General features: G+C 42.6%; 1 protein-coding gene across 4 annotated transcripts in view; it reads right to left on the bottom strand.

The window, feature by feature from the left end:
• Adamtsl1 (ADAMTS like 1) overlaps positions 1-15,123 on the bottom strand; it is a 392,521-nt gene that overhangs the window by 108,416 nt on the left and 268,982 nt on the right. For all 4 annotated transcript variants that reach the window (XM_036178884.1, XM_036178887.1, XM_036178883.1 and 1 more), the window contains one exon: positions 4,263-4,473. In XM_036178884.1, the coding sequence (XP_036034777.1) occupies positions 4,263-4,473 (211 nt within the window). The remainder of the gene's footprint in view (positions 1-4,262; positions 4,474-15,123) is intronic.

Genomic DNA, 15,123 nt, shown 5'->3' with positions numbered 1-15,123 from the left:
CTGGCAGAGGGAGGAGTTTCCTGCTAGGTTCTGACAGACAGAGGGGAGGGAACACAAAGGCAGTAGGAAGCAGTGCAGGAGATGGATGGCAGCCAAATGGTGGCTGTGACTAGAGGTGGGACAGGAGCAGATGGGCAGGGACATGTGGGTCTGACAGGATCAGACGTATCTGGCTATGATGAGTTTCTGAACACCATCCTCGTAGAGGATGGTTATGATCAAAATGTTTCAAGGCTAATGTGGTAGTTAGTACCTGCCAGTGACCCTCGGTCATGGCTGACTTTCCAGGGTGAGCGCATCTCTTGTATGATTTATAATACTTGCTTGCAGATAACACCAAAGATGAAGATGAGAAAGAACTTAATACATCAGAAAAGATACAGTGGACCAATGCAAGGAAAATTAAATAATAAAAAAATTAAACATATACTGGCAACATTTTCAAGCTAAATTGATAAAAATAAATATCAAATTAATTAGTGCCCCCCCCCCCCCCCCCCCCGAAGACAGGGTTTCTCTGTGTAGTCCTAGCTGTCCTGGAACTTACTCTGTATACCAGGCTGGCCTCAAACTCACAGAGATTTGCCTGCTCTGATTCTCAAGTGCTGGGATTAAAGGCATGAGCCATCATTACCCAGCCAAATCAATTCTTTACATAAGACCAAATATTAAAATGTAAGGGCTGCATACTAAAAGATGGGTGTCTGACAACCAAATCTAGAATTAGATTTCTTCTTTTGTCTAAAGCAAAAGTTTAACAGAGATACTGGGAGTCCATGCTTGCTCCCCTCCAGAGCGGCAGAATGTTTAAGTATTGGCTATTAGCCAATTTTAGACAAATGCTCTACAAAGAACAAAGGATGCTGTGTTCCCATCTAGCATATGGCAATTTATATAATACTTTATGTTTCTAGGAACAGAAACATACATATACGGTTGGTGGTGACCCTGAGATCACGCACAAAGGAGGAAGACTTTCTTCACTCAAACAGGCTGTCCATCAGGTTGCTTCTCAGTTTTAAAGGAAGGATTTGAAACTCCATCTCTTGTTCTTTCATTAAAAAAAAATAGGCTGCAGGCTGGGTGCTGAAAGGAGCCCTTGGCAGACCACTGCTGGCCAGTGAGGACCATGACTACACTCCAGGTTCCTTTGTCCCAACCAAGACCGCTGAGCCATCATCGGGCTAATCAGGCAAGGGGTTGTCAATAGCTGATATCCCAACTCATGGTGTCCTAAGACCACAGCCCTTTAGCTCAGGGATTCCTGAACTTACTTTTAACTTACTCCACATACAACAAAAACAATGACTTTCATTTCAGAAGTGGTCAGTAATAGCTGGTTGTATTTAAGAGCTTACCTTAAGAAGATTCTAGGAAGCAATGGAAGAAAAATATTTCTGCTAAGCTTAACTAGATTGTAAAAGTGGCCAATGATCAAATTACTAAAGGACACTCTCTGGAGGGTATACTCACTGTGGCTTTCAAATTCTTTATTCCTTATTGTATTAAAATACTTTCGGTAATTATTAAGCTTGGTATACAAGGATACACTTAAGTGAAATCACTAGCCAACTGGATAAACTTAAAGATGTGTTTAGTATTAGTTTCCTGATTTGAAAAATATGGCTAAACCTGTCTCATCCCTAAAGGTTTTGCTAGTGGAAGGAAACTGAATAGGCTTTCAAAATAAATTCACGTCTTCTTAGGTCAAGGTAGATGGACTCTGCTGGGTAAAAATGAATGCTGTGGGTATGAGATTGGCAATGGCAGCAAAGCCATGCATGTGGGATGAGCGCTAAGAACTGGAAAACTCACTGGGCCAAGATCATTATTCAGCAACACGTGTGGCTATTGAGAGGAAGGCAGTGTTCCCCTGAAAGCTGCTACAAAGACTACTTTATGATCCATAACTGCACACAAATATATCACTGAGATACAAAGCCAGAGTTTCATGGCCTGTAGGGAGGCGCACTGTGTATAATCATTCATTTTGTCATAGAATAAACACTATTCACAAAGTACTCTTCATATAATGACAAACTACAAGCTACCCATAATCCAAAGACTTAGAAGTTGAACAGTGGAAACTAATGTGAGCAGATTCCTCACTTTTTCTCCTGGCATGAGTCAATAGTACAGCTTACGGCTAATAGTTTTCTCCAGTTGGAAGCAGCTCAATGCAAATGTACTAGAAATCAGGAGACCCAGGCTCTCATGTAGGATGCATGATCTTGAGCAAGGTCACATCTGGGCCACACTTGTATCTTTCACAAAACAAAAGTGCTCATATGTGCTTGCTCATATAACCATAGGGCTTGAAGTCACAAAAAGTGGGGTGAAGGCCATCCCTTAATTTGCAACTTGCATAATTCTTAGTTTCCTCAAACCTAAAATGAGGATAATATTACGGGGTGGTTGTGAGAATTAACTTCAAATACATGTAGAATGGTGTGTATTTCTTAGTACTATACTAGTTCATAGCTGTTCAAAATATATTGCATTCACTTGACTTCCAAAAACTATTACAGATTAGCATGGGATTAATGGACTCAACCATAACACAAGATTTTAAAGAAAATTCATGGACAATGTTTATTTTTAGTTTTTTTTAATAGCTATTCCTCATTATCTGGATGAGACTGGTTCTAGATGCTTCTAAGATTTAATGCTAAGACCCCAAGTTGCTCTAGTCTGAATATGAAATGATAACGTTATTTCTATAGCTCCTCCTGTATAGCTTAAATGGTCTCTGCATTATTTATAATACCAAATAAAACACAAATATCATGTACTGATTAGGAGATTTTTAAGAAGTCTGTATAGATGCAAACATCACAGGCCTAAAGAAAAAGCATCTGGTCTATACTGGTTAAATCTGTGGGCATGCAAACTACAGATACCAAGTGTTGACCCTACTGGAGTATTTGCTCACTCATTGCTGTTTTGTGTTTACTAAATTATCATTATGTGGTAGCCAGGGAGAAGAAGGAAGAAACATGGAGGACTTTCGGCTGCCTGGAGCCAGTAGACCATCTCTCAGCTGTAAGGGAAGGGTAACAGGCAGCTATCCTCTCTCCTCAGCGGGGTGACTATACAATTTACCATTCTAACTGGGACACTTCTAGAGTTACAATGGGCTCAGACAGGGCTGTCCATTCCTTCCAAATTTCAGGCTTACTTTTGTGATTATTGCTGTCACTTTAAAGCTATGTCTGATGTCCTAATGAGGAACAAATTGCAAAATAAGATTTCATCCAAACAACCAATTTAAAACTTTTTGTGTTCTTTAGAGGCATGCCAAAGGTCATTTCAATTTTGAGACATAATAATTTTAATAATATACCACAACAGAGCAGTTGTATTTTTATTGCCGGTTTGGTGTGTGTGTGTGTGTGTGTGTGTGTGTGTGTGTGTAGGACCCAGAAACTTTGTAAAGGGGATGATAGTAAACAGTTTAGCTTTAGTGAGCTATATGGTCTTTTTCACAGGCACATAGTTCTGTTCTTTTAGAAAAAAAATCAGCAACAGACAATATGTAAAAAGGATAGGTAGGTCTGTGTTCCAATAAAACTTTATTTACAAAAAGGCAGGAGGTTAGGTTTAGCTGTCAGGCTGCAGTTTGTCATCTCTTGATTTAAAACTATGATTTTCAGACTTTTAGAATTCATAAGAACAGGAAAAAATTTTAAAATCTGAAATTGGCTCAAGATTTCTAACTTAGATGAACTCAGTAAGGATATTCTTAAAAAGTATATATATATATATAAACTTAATATTTATATGTATATATGGGTATGACATTGGAGAGGGCCATATTGAGGGGCCATGGGAAGTTGAGGAGGAAAAATGGGGGTAGATATGATCTTATTTCATTATATATATATAAATTTTCAAAATAAAGAAGAAAAAACCCTAAAAACCAACCATTAGATTTTAAACAGAAATTAGAAAGGGTATAAATTCAGAACAATTTTATCTTTATGGAAAACCTACCATAGTGTCTTTAATTGAAAATGGTTTTCTGCTTGGTGACAATTTGTCAGGAGTATGCTCAGGTCTACAGATGGATGGTATGTGCTTTTGGAGAACACTGGGCTATCTCACGGTAGAAAGAACATGGTATTTGCAATGAAATGGCCTAAGTTTGAGGAAGTTTGGAGAAGAACTTAGGTATACCTTTCAGCTATTCTGAAAATGTGTTCTTTTGTCTTGAATCACTGCTACCAAGAAAAACTGCATTTGGAAGTAACTTCAGGACTCACCAGATGCCATTGCGCAGGGTACCAGGCTGGGGGGCAATTGAAGCGGTTGCAGGCTTGTACTGTGCTTGGTTTGGGGTGGTGACACAGCTCATCAGCCAGGACAACCACCTCATTCATCTCTCTGGAAAGTAGATGGGAGCAGACAACATCTCTGGTCTGTAGGCCAACCCCACAGGTGAGACTACATGGGCTCCACTTGCCAATTTCCCACCTGAGAAAAAAATGATAGGAAAGAGCCTCATTGAGTTCCTGTACAAATACTTCACAGGCAATCAAAACCCCTCACTGGGCATGGAGAAGGTTCTCCAAGACGTTTGGTTAGGGATTGGGTCCTGAGTTCTAAACCCAACCATCCCTTTCATGCTTAGAGTTTATTTAGAATAAAGGAAAGAAGCCCACAGGTCAGCCACTATTTATTTACAAAATCACTAGTAAAAATTGTAACTGTGTCTATTTTGACAGAACATAAAAACCTCATCAAAACAGGTGGGGGGGAAATGTTAGATGAGGGGTAAGTTATATACATAAAGGATTTAGGAATTGTATTTTCAATGTGGCTAGCAAGGATAGAAAACACTTTGCTGCTTATTTCTCTGGCCCCCATTATGTGGGAGATGGAAACATTTGTGCTTCTTATTCTTTGGCTTCAAAGTGAAAGGTCACTGGCTCCAACTTCCTTTAAACTACCATCATTGCACAGAGATGTCTCTGTCTTATATATAACTATCATCACTGCCTGGGGCTGGATAATGTAACAGAAGCAGAGGCTGCAAAATAGATCAGTCTTTTTGAAGAGAAGTAAGGAGTGAGTGGCTCATTATCTGGATGTAGACGTCAAATACACAGATGAGCTGAGTGCATGAATGGCCGGTTCCAAATGGCCATGCCCTGAGAAGTACATTTATGGTGAGCTAAGGGCCTATAAAACCAACCCCACTGCATTTCCCTGTCGATTAGTCCCCCTCAAATTCCAACAATAAGGACAAAGTTCAGTTGCCTGGACTCTGACTCAGAAGTGTTCTCTAATGGTCAGTTTTAGGTCTTCTGTTCACAATCTGAGACACACAGGTTCTATAACTGAGTGCCAGCCGTGGAAAACACAGTGGGGCATCCTTCAGTAGCTAGGCCTGTCAAGGTTCTCCAGTGAGCCCAGAAAATTATTTTAAAAATCTTTAGCCTTAATGATCTTCACCAGATTGTAACAATGAGGAGAAACTCCCATTTTTTCTTGATGTTCTAACCTCCCACCTACTTCCTTTCTTCCCTTCATCAACACTATGATGAGCAATAACTACAATCAACTCCTTTGTTATTTCCATTTATCCCCCATGGCCCTCTAGTACCATCTTTTTTTTGCAAACTGAACTTGGGTCTTGGAATAATTTTTACTTTTTCTTCCTGTTTTATAATGTCTTCTATTTCTATGACATATGCATTTATATCTGCTCCAGGCATGGGTCATTTTTCTCAACTGGATTTCTCAACTGGTTTTCTGCCTTTCAAGGGCCCTGGTACAGTGTCTATCACCTCAGGTAGAGCCTGTGCTGGAGTGTGGTTTACACCACTCACAGAATCCACTGGAGCTCCATCTAGGTGGTTCGTGGAAATGCCTAATAAATTCCTGATACATTGGCAGAAGGAAGGAATCTACCATTATAGAGGGCATGTAAACCTATCATATTTAGTTACCTCCAGAAAGATAGGTTTCATTGATTTCCCTGATTTTTATAGTTGAAGGAAATTGAGAGCTGACACAGCTGAAGTACTCAAGTACTTATAATTAAGTAGTAAATCCAGGACTCAAACCTTCTTGGCTATAACTGACACCAAAGCCTGTGTATTTCCTATTTGTATAATGCTGTCTCCAGGAAATATCTCAAAATCTCCTATAACCATTCACAAAATTTTAAATGGAAGGGGTGGGCTGAACACATATCTTATGGATTGTTTGAATGTCTAGACACGTTTTATTTATGGGCCCCCAGCACAATCAAGTCCTAGCTTTAAAATATGTGGGTCTGAGATGAGTGTGTACATTCTTTATGACTCTCTCCTTCCAAGCTGGATTCTTCAGTGAGGACTGGACTTAGAGTCTCACTTCCCATGAGTAGAATGGGGCAGAAGCGATCATCCAGGGTGTAGGTTCTGTTTCTGCTCTGTCTGATGGCTTCCTCTCAGTGTGGAAGGAAGTCACCATGTCATGAGCACAGTCTTGAGGAGAGATCCTGCAGCTGAAGAACTGCAGTGTCCCGCCACAACTACCATCCACTTGCCACTCATCTATGAGAAGTGCCTTATGAGCACGTGAGCCAGACCCAGGCCAGCTTCAGATGACCTCAGCCTCAGACAGAGGCTGGACTCTTTCCAAATTCCTTACTCAAGGAAGCAATCAGATATAACAACTATTTAGTCTTGCAAACTTCTAGGTTGGGGTGGGGGGGGGGTGCAGTTGTCAAATAGCAAATGATAATTATATACAAGTATCTGTCCCTCCCCAGTGTACATCTGTTCACTCCAAGAATGTTCATAGAAGTGCCATGCATAGTAGCCCAGACTGGGAAACACTTCAATGTTTATCAGGTGAATAAATAAATTGTCATAAAACAATGACAATGAACTCTAGCAATAAGCAACACCAGTGCCGAGTCTCAGAAACATGAAAACAAGGGAGCGAGGCCCCAAGCACAAAGCTTCACACAGTTTGGTTTCACTTACATAAGCTCGAACTTCAAAGTCTATGGTATTACAAGTCAGGAAGGGAGTCACCGTTGGTGGGTGGGAACCAGAGAGGAGTGTGTGGGCCTTCTGGATGGTGCTGTGATGTCAGTGCTGGATCTGGCTCCTCCTTCTGAAAAGGTTCACTGGACCAAGTTGCACACTTGGGATTGATGCACATTTTCCTGTGTATGTTCAGAAAAGGTATCTCCCCGCCCCTAATCTTCAAGTGAAACACCTAAGTGTGGGCATAAGGCAAAACCCACTCTCCACAGGTCTCATAAAGGAATTGCCTCTGTAGTCAATGCTGTCCTGAGGTTAAAGCTAGTCAGGCCCAGACTTCGTACCCTCATCCCCTGCTTTTGCTTCCCTCCTGGCAGAAACTCAACAACTAGGTCCTTGAAGTAGAGGCATTTTGGCAGCTGTGAGGCCAGCTGAACACTGTTGGAGAAGCACTGCCTGTCCAATAAAGTACATTATACATTCTCCAGGAAGGAGGTCAGCAGAAGCTATCTGTGTAGTAAGCACTTGGCTGTTTCTGGGTCAAAAATATTTTAATCAACTTTGGCCAAAAAAGGGAGGAAGCACAGACTCTCCCCTGCTTCTCTTCTACACAGAGGCTATAATTGTGGGCTGCAGATCTGGCAGGCTGATGATAACCCTTGAGCCTTATGCCTTTGGCCATTTCTAAGAGAGGGGCTCCTCCAGTAGAAGCCAGTTGGGGCATGATTAGCTATGGCTGACAGTATGGGGGGACACTGTAGGCCTCTGTTGGGATGTTGGGTCCAGCCTGGCATAAGCCTAGTACTGAGGAGATCAGAGCTGAACTCTGGACATGAGCCTCTTCCACCCCTTTCTTGGGTGAATTTGCTCATCTGTTCATCTCCATTTACAATGTCACTTCTTCCACTGAATAAAATTCTCCATCCATACAGTCTCTTAATGCTCTCTTCTTTGGAGATTCAACATACTTATAATAATATTGCCACCTCAACTCAGCTGTTGTTTTGAATAGAGCATGTGGCTGTGTCTGATTTGTTTAGTTAGTTGTTCTACATGGAATTGCATCTCCCCAACAGATATATTGGGGTTCTAACTCACAGCAGGACAGAGTAGGATGCTAGGTGGAAAAGGCTCATTGCAGATGTAAGTACTTCAGATAGCCTATGCTAGATGCAGTAGTTTCTTCTCTTGCTGCATTGACTAGATACCCGATAAGAGCAAGTTTAGGGAGGAGAGGTTTATTTTGGCTCATGGTTTCATGAGATACAGATCATTTGGGTGGGGAAGACATGCTGGGGGTCACAAAGCTGTGAGCATGCAGCTTGGGGTGTCTTTCACTTACAGACTGGAGGCAGAGAGCTGAGACCAGAAGTGAGGCTGGACTATAGTCCTCAAGACACACCTCTAGTGGCCTTATGTCTGAAAGGTTCTATAACGCCACTCATTGGGGGCCACCTGAGCCTATGGGGAACATTCCACAGTTAAACCATGCATGTAGCAGTTTCTGTCCAGGTTAAAGCCTTCATTCTCAGAGGGAACCTTGGGGAGGGGGTGAAACAGCAGGATTTTAAGGCAGGATGTTTACAGAGAGGTGAAACACTCCATCTGCTGCAGGGGAGCTCCTTAGGGCAGGAAGTAAACAACTCAAAACAGCTCTGGAAAGTCCCGGAAGCAGACCGGATTCACTATGCTCCTCCCTCCTCAGGCATATAGAAAGGACTAAGAGCTGCTAAGAGTTACTCTCAGAAAAGCCAAGTTGTAAAGAAGACTCCCAGACAAACCCAGATGCCAGGAAGCAGCAGAGACCAGCAGAACTGCTCAGAAGAAAAAGAGAGTGGCTGAGCATCATGGAAGAGGCTCAGACAAACCCAGCCAGGTGGAAAGGCCACTCTCCAACTTGTTCAGCTAGTGTGCTCCAGGTTTCCAGCTTTTGTGTGATGTCACCCATGCTGGGGTGGGCTTTGGTGATGTAGCTATCTGAGTCATTTCTGCTCCTGTAAATAACCTGTCACACATATTCCTATAAATAACTCAAGTAAAACTCATTGATTTGCTAAATTGGGCTTTGATGACGTCTGTGCTTTGGGCTGTCATCAGTTCCCTATCTGAGTAGATGTCGTTTCACATCTCTCCAGGAAGTCTGTCTCACAACAAAACCATCCCACTAGAACAGGATACACAGTTATCCAGTATCACTGGATTCCATGTGATGGCAGAGGCAGAGAAGAGAATCATGAAGCTGTAAGCAGATAGTGCCAGAAATTGCCAGCAAGGAGCTGGATGAGGTAGGCTGGCACCATCATTTCCATTTGAGCTTAGCTTCCAAAGGGTGGCAGTCCATTTCTGCTGCTGTAAGCCTCTTCTCTCTTTCTCACACTTTGTTAGCACAGCTCCAGGGAACCAAAGCCCTGAAACCTCAGCACTAGCATGGTGCCTGGATCACAGTAGGTACCCAGGACGCAGACTGAGTGGCCCCAAGCTGTAGGCATCTCAGGATCATTCACTTGCAGTGGTGCCCTCTCTTTTTCTTTCTTTCTTTCTTTCTTCCTTTCTTTCTTTCTTCCTTCCTTCCTTCCTTCCTTCTTTCTTTCTTTTGTTCATTCATTCTTTCTTTCTTTCTTCTCTCTTTTTTGTATTTTATTTTTTATTTATTTAATTTTTTTCATATATTTTACATATCAACCACAATTTCCCCTTCCTTTCCTCTTGTTCCTTTCTCCTCACTCAGATCTACCCCACCCCCCATCCACTCCTTCTCAGTCTCTCCTTTCAGAAAGGGGCTGGCCTCCCATGGGCATTAACAAAGCATGGCACTAGATCAAGTTGAGGCAGGACCAAGCTCCTCCCCCCCATACCAGGGCTTGGCAAGGCAACCCAGCATGGGGAATAGGTTCCCAAAGCCAGCTCAAATGCCAGGAACAGGTCCTGATCTCACTGCTAGAGCCTTACACACAGACCAGTCTATACAACTGTCACACACATGCAGAGGTCCTAAGTTGGTCCCCTGTGGGTTCCCTAGCTTTTGGTCCAGAGTCCATGAGCTCAGGTCAGCTGTCTTTGTGGGTTCCCTTATCATGAGCTTCACCCCCGCCCATCCTGCCTTTCCCTGCGGCTTGCACAATTCCTCCTTCTCTTCAACAGGACTCCCAGAGCTCAGCCCAGTGCTTAGCTGTGGATCTCTGCATCTAGTTACATCAGTTACTGGATAAAGGCTCTCTGATGACAATTAGGGTAGTCACCAATATGATTATAGGAGATGGCCAGTTCAGGCACCCTCTCCACTATTGCTAAGAGTCTTAGCTGGGGTCATCCTTGCAGATCGATGTGCCCTTCCAATGGCCCACTTCCACTGCCAGCTACAAAGCTGGCACCACACATTTCTTCAGTATGGTATAACTCTTGGTGACAAAACTGGGCCTAAACTGATGTCTTTTGATGGACTGAATCCTATTTCATGTAAACATTTATATGTTTTATTGTAGAACTTTGGCCTACTAGAATGAGGGGTGTGGTTACTCACTCCTCCTCCTGCAAAATATTGGGAGTGTTACACAATGTATGTTTTAGCCATTCTAACCCCACAAATTCTGAATTCTGAAACTCCTCTGTGCTTGTGATTTTGGTTGGAGGACGTTGGTGCCAAGGCTGGTAGCTCTGCTTTCTTTCAGCTTCTAGGCTTAGGTGTTTAGCCATGGTTGGGACCCTGGCCAACATGTCAGAAAGATTCTGGTTTTCCCAGCATTCTTTTTTCTATACTTCTTTCCCATGAGTACTTTGTCCTCCACATTCCTTTTGTCAAAACATGTGCATAGGAAAGACTCTGTGAATGGAGATACTGTAGTGGATTCTCCATACCTGCCGAGCTCCAGAGTCATTGACTCCTAACCAAGGACAGGCATCGGGCAGAGGACTACCCTCCATCTCACTAGCTAGAATTGTCTTCCTTCCCGCTGTCAGCATGACCTGGGGTGTCCTGTCACATTACATACTAGACTGGTCTTGGCTTCCAGATTTCCCTGGGTAGTTCTGGAGTGCTGCTCAAGGTCCAGCCTACTGACTGGCCCTGACACCCTACTAAGATCCGGTCAGCTCTAGGTCTTGGGATGGTCAAAACACTTTTAGCCATTAACTACAAGCCATGATATGACAGCAGTCCAACTGATTTCTCACGTGATCACCAATAACAGCAGTCACTCACATTTTCACAGCCCCATTGTAAGTCAAATGCTTTAAATGCATTCCTTCGGTCGCCTTCTCAGCCCTATGAGGTAGGCATGGTTATTGTCTACATCACAGCCTGGAGAAGTTGAGTGAAAGGTTCCCCATATGCATGTCATTGTCACCCATATCACTTCTAAGGCACCATGACTTGGACCTAGGCCATGGAAAATGGAGCTGTTCTATTATACAGCAGTACAGTAGATTTGCAGTTCTCAGCTCTGCTTAATCCAGGCTTCTTTCACTGAAGCCCCCGAAGGACCCAAGCAGTGAGCTGATACATGTGCTCACATTTATGACCCTATGGAGAAGAGACTTGAACTTTCCCAGTTTACAGAGTGAGCCAACCAAGGCTCTGAGGCATTAAGCCTTCTGTCTAAAGTTATATAGAGAATAAACAAGAGAGTTAGGATTCAAACTCAGGCAGCCTGGCTCCTGCATACCTCACTATCAAGCCACACTGTCTCCAAAGGCAGGATAATAAACACAGTAGAACAAAGCATCTTTGAGTGGCCAAGGCCAGGGTCCCTTGTGCTAGGAGTTTAAGAAAATGATAAACGGCAGAGTGACAGCACTATTTCTTAGTAATACAAATAAATACCCTGGCACCACCCAGGTCTTGCACAAACTTGTAGTTGGCATTCCAGTGAAGTGGCCATTGGCAGTCGAATGGGAAAAGGTAGAGTGTAGTCTCCTGGAGAGGCTTACTTGGCTTTTGCAAATGTGGCCTTTGGAGCTAAGTGGGCCATCCAAGCCCATGGTGGCTGGCTCTTATTAGCAGCTTTGTTTGTATTAGCTATTAAGCAAAAGGGCTTTTTGCATTCCTTTGGACAGGGCTCCTTGTGGGAGTTGCCAAATCTTCTCTCCTACTCTTTTCTGAGAAGATGCTGCCTTTCTCCCAGCATCTCAAAGTATAAAGGCACACAGTCTTTCCCTGATTTGACCTATTACATCATAAGAAGCCTCTTCTACCTTATCCCTTATGGAAAAGTAGGCTTGAAGTTTTATCTAATAATTTAAAATGTAGTTTTTGTTTGCAGGAAAAATATCACTGTAAACTTTTAGGCTTTTGTTCTTCAAAATTATGTGTAACCCCCCACCATGACGTCTCTACCCACTATTTATGTCATGAGATTATTTTTTTAAAGTAAAGTTCCTCAAAAATCTTTATTTTCCTTAGAATACATCTGTGATCAGGAGGCAGACAGTAAATGGGACACCATGGAACGTGGCCAGTTCTAGAAAGATTAAGGAAGGGTGGTCAGGCAATGTTCAGGACCCATCTCCTGTTTAGTTTCTTAGATGATTATTAGTGGTTCCACATTTATTTCCACACCTTCCAGTACTCAATCTATCCATCACCCCAGTTTCCATAATGTCATAAGTCTCTATTCATAGCCCCCAGCTCCCACAATGTCAGACTCTTCTACCCATCACCCCCAGCTTCCACAATGTCAGTCTCAATGCAAATCTTGTCAAGAATGTCCTCTGATTCAAAATTTCCTTTGGGAAGAGACACAGAGAGGGAGAAAAATGTTTACCAGCCGTCTATCTGTCAAGAAATTACTATTCAAAATACATAAAGAACCAAAAATTATCAAACTCCAAAAGAACTATTAATCAAAGCATTAAATGAGTCAATTAGTAGACAAGGAAGTAAAAATGACCCCCCCACCCCCAAACACAAAAATTTCCAACATCCTTAGCCATGTGTGGAAGTGTAAATCAAAACTATTGGGTTCAGATGGTCTGGAATTCTTTTCTTGGGCACACACCTTGACCCAGATGTGGCTCCATGACTGTGGAAAACTTCAGGCACAAGGTAAAGCCTAGGAGGAATGTCTTCTGGTGTAAAGCAAGGCCACAAAGGGCAGAGAAGTGTTAAAGAAGAGCTCAGATAAGGGGGACAAGGTACTGTTTGCTCAAGCTCTGTTGGCAATGAGATTTCTAGCACCAAGCTAAACAGTATGTAAACAGCAGTGGGATAATTAAAATTGTTCACTCTTGAAGTGAACTTAGAGACCTGTGTTTCTGTCTGCTGTTACTCTCCTTCCCAGGTTCCTGTGATGCTCATAGCTGGATGCAGCAAAAACAAAACAAGACAACAACAACCAAACACATATAAAAGAAAACCTGTAGTTAGATTCCATCTCACCCAAGTCAGAATGGTTGTCCTTGAGAAAACAAAAAACAACAGACACTGGTGAGGAAGCAGGGGATAGGGTGGTGGTGGTGGTCAGTACACTGCTGGTGGAAATGGGAATCAGTGCAGCCATTATGGAGTCTCCTCAAAACACAAAAAACCATGGTCCAGATCCAGCTATGTTTTCCTGGGTATGTAGGCCTGAAGGAATCAAAATCAGTGTATAACAGACACCTGCACACTCATATTTTCATTTAGCACTGTTAACAATGCCAAGTTATAAAATCAGCCTAGGTACCCATCAACAAATGGATGGGCAAAGAAAATGGAGAATTAGTCAGCTATAAAGAAGAATGCCTTGATGTCAATATCAGAAAAATGGATGGAATTAGAGATAATCATATTAAGCAAAATAAGCCAGACTCAGAAAGACAGCTATGTTTTCTCTTATGTAAAGGATCTAGACTTAAACAAACAAAAAAAGACATAAAAGTAGAATGGTGATAATTTGGGTAGAGGAAGGGAACTAGTGGACAAAGGGATGAGAGAGGAATGAGTGCAGGGCTATGATATGATCATACATGCTTGAAAATGTCATAACGAAACATGTGAACCAAATGTACAGTAAGCATTTGCTAATAAAATATCTGAGAAACAAAACATGAATATAGAATGGGACCAATTTGGGAGGAGAAAAGAGATAAGGAGGAAGGAAGAATGGATCAAGAGAGGGTACAGGTAGTGATAAAAATGATCAAAGTGCATTGTGCATGTGTATAAAAATAGCAAAATGAAAGTCATTATTTGGCATAATTAGTATGATAATTTAAAGCACTTCCTTCAGAGTCAGAGCTGAGCTGTCAGTGGGGCAAGCAGCTATTAGAGCCAGGGCTTAGCTTTGGTAGAGAGTGGGGAGCACCCCAGCCTGGAGCTGAGCACTTGGAGTGGCTCTTCCTCTCCCTTCCTCCTTCTTCTGCTTTGTAAGGGATGCACTTTAGCATTGATGGGGAGTGGCTCATTGGCATGTCACACAGTTCATCACTGGGCCAGGGTAGCTAGAAGTCAAACATCCAGAGAAGACTGAACAAATAAACACAAAGATCTGAAAGGCAATGTGAGCCAGGTGTCTTATTGTCTGTGAGGGCAATTGCAAATATGTGAAGGGGCAAAGCCAGAATAGTCCTTGAAGAAGAACTGGGTTGGGTTCAAAAGCAGTGCGAACTTATGCAGTGTGTGTGTGTGTGTGTGTGTGTGTGTGTGTGTGTGTGTGTGTATGTGTGTGTGTGTGTCCCCGTCCCATGGATCTTTGTCTCCACCTGTCCAGTTCTTGGATCACAGATGTGCATGCTGTCACATCTGGCTTTTTATATGGGTGCTGGCACCCAAAGGAATGATGAGCATCAGGAGCTTTGTTGAATATCAGGTCATCTGTCCACTACCCTCTGATGGTACCCACAGAATTATGTGCTGGGAACGTAATCCCCAGAGTGGCCATATTGAGAGGTGAGGTCATTTGGGAGGTGTTTATATCACAAGATCTCTGTCTTCATGAATGGACAAATGCCAATGCGAAAGGGCTTGGCAGTGGAAAGTCATTCCTTTATTCTCTCCTTCCATAAGAGGACACTGCATTCCCCATGTGTGTTCAAGGAGTGCTCTTTAAACAGCAGCCCTCTCAACATACCAGTGTCTTGATCTTGGACTTTCCACCATCCAGAAGGGTAAGGAATTTCCCTTCTTTATAAATAACTCAGTGTGGTATTCTGTTATATCAGCACAAGT

Source organism: Onychomys torridus, chromosome 2 (genome assembly GCF_903995425.1).
Source record: "Onychomys torridus chromosome 2, mOncTor1.1, whole genome shotgun sequence".
In the NCBI taxonomy this organism is placed as follows: domain Eukaryota; kingdom Metazoa; phylum Chordata; class Mammalia; order Rodentia; family Cricetidae; genus Onychomys; species Onychomys torridus.
The sequence above is the reverse complement of the archived record's forward strand: the minus strand, read 5'-3'. Positions and strand labels throughout refer to the sequence as shown.